Source organism: Nothoprocta perdicaria, unplaced genomic scaffold (genome assembly GCF_003342845.1).
Source record: "Nothoprocta perdicaria isolate Ctin4 unplaced genomic scaffold, notPer1 scaffold_324, whole genome shotgun sequence".
Taxonomy (NCBI): Eukaryota; Metazoa; Chordata; class Aves; order Tinamiformes; family Tinamidae; genus Nothoprocta; species Nothoprocta perdicaria.
Window position 1 is genome coordinate 411,428 of NW_020455560.1, and position 620 is coordinate 412,047.

The 620-nt window shown below is 67.5% G+C and overlaps 1 protein-coding gene across 1 annotated transcript in view; it reads right to left on the reverse strand.

Annotated features, from left to right (window-relative positions):
• Positions 1-275: 275 nt before the first annotated feature.
• BHLHE41 (basic helix-loop-helix family member e41) overlaps positions 276-620 on the reverse strand; it is a 19,258-nt gene continuing 18,913 nt past the window's right edge. Inside the window, exon 6 of the mRNA XM_026043259.1 lies at positions 276-617. Within this exon, the coding sequence (XP_025899044.1) occupies positions 276-617 (342 nt within the window). The remainder of the gene's footprint in view (positions 618-620) is intronic.

Consider the following 620-nt stretch of genomic DNA (forward strand, 5'->3'; position numbering starts at 1 on the left):
CGGGCGCGGGGCCGCCTGCCCGAGCAACAAGTGCAGCTTGAGCACGGGAGGGACCCACGTCGAAATAAGGTGCAATGTTTACCCGAGAGACAGACAGAGGGAGAGAGAACGGGGCAGGAAAAAAAACCATTAAAAGTATCCTTACTATGTTTTCTTCCTTTTCTTCTGTTTTTGTGTCTCCTCCACACACGCACGCACGTATAAAGCCGAACATTTGAAAAAAGACCGAGCGGCCGATGTGGCGGTGGCCGGTGCCTGCGGGTGGCAGCGGCTGCTCAGGGCGCCTCGGCGGCGGCCGCCTCCTCGGCGGCGGCCTCGGGCTCCTCGGCGGCGGCGAAGGGCTGCGGGGCGCGGGCTGCCTTGTCGGCGGCGGGGCCGAGCACGGACGAGAGGCACGGGAAGGCCGCGGCGGGCGCCGGGATGCCCGGGTAGAGCAGYGGGATGTGCGCGGCCGGGTAGAGGAGCTTCTCGAGGGCGCCCTTGTCCAGGAAGGGCTGCACGTAGGCGGCAGCCGCCGAGGGTGAGATGAAGTAGAAGGGCAGGCAGAAGGGGGCGGCCGCCGCGGGCTGTCCGAAGGGCGCCCCGCCGCCCAGCGCCATGAGTGAGCCCAGCAGCGCGGC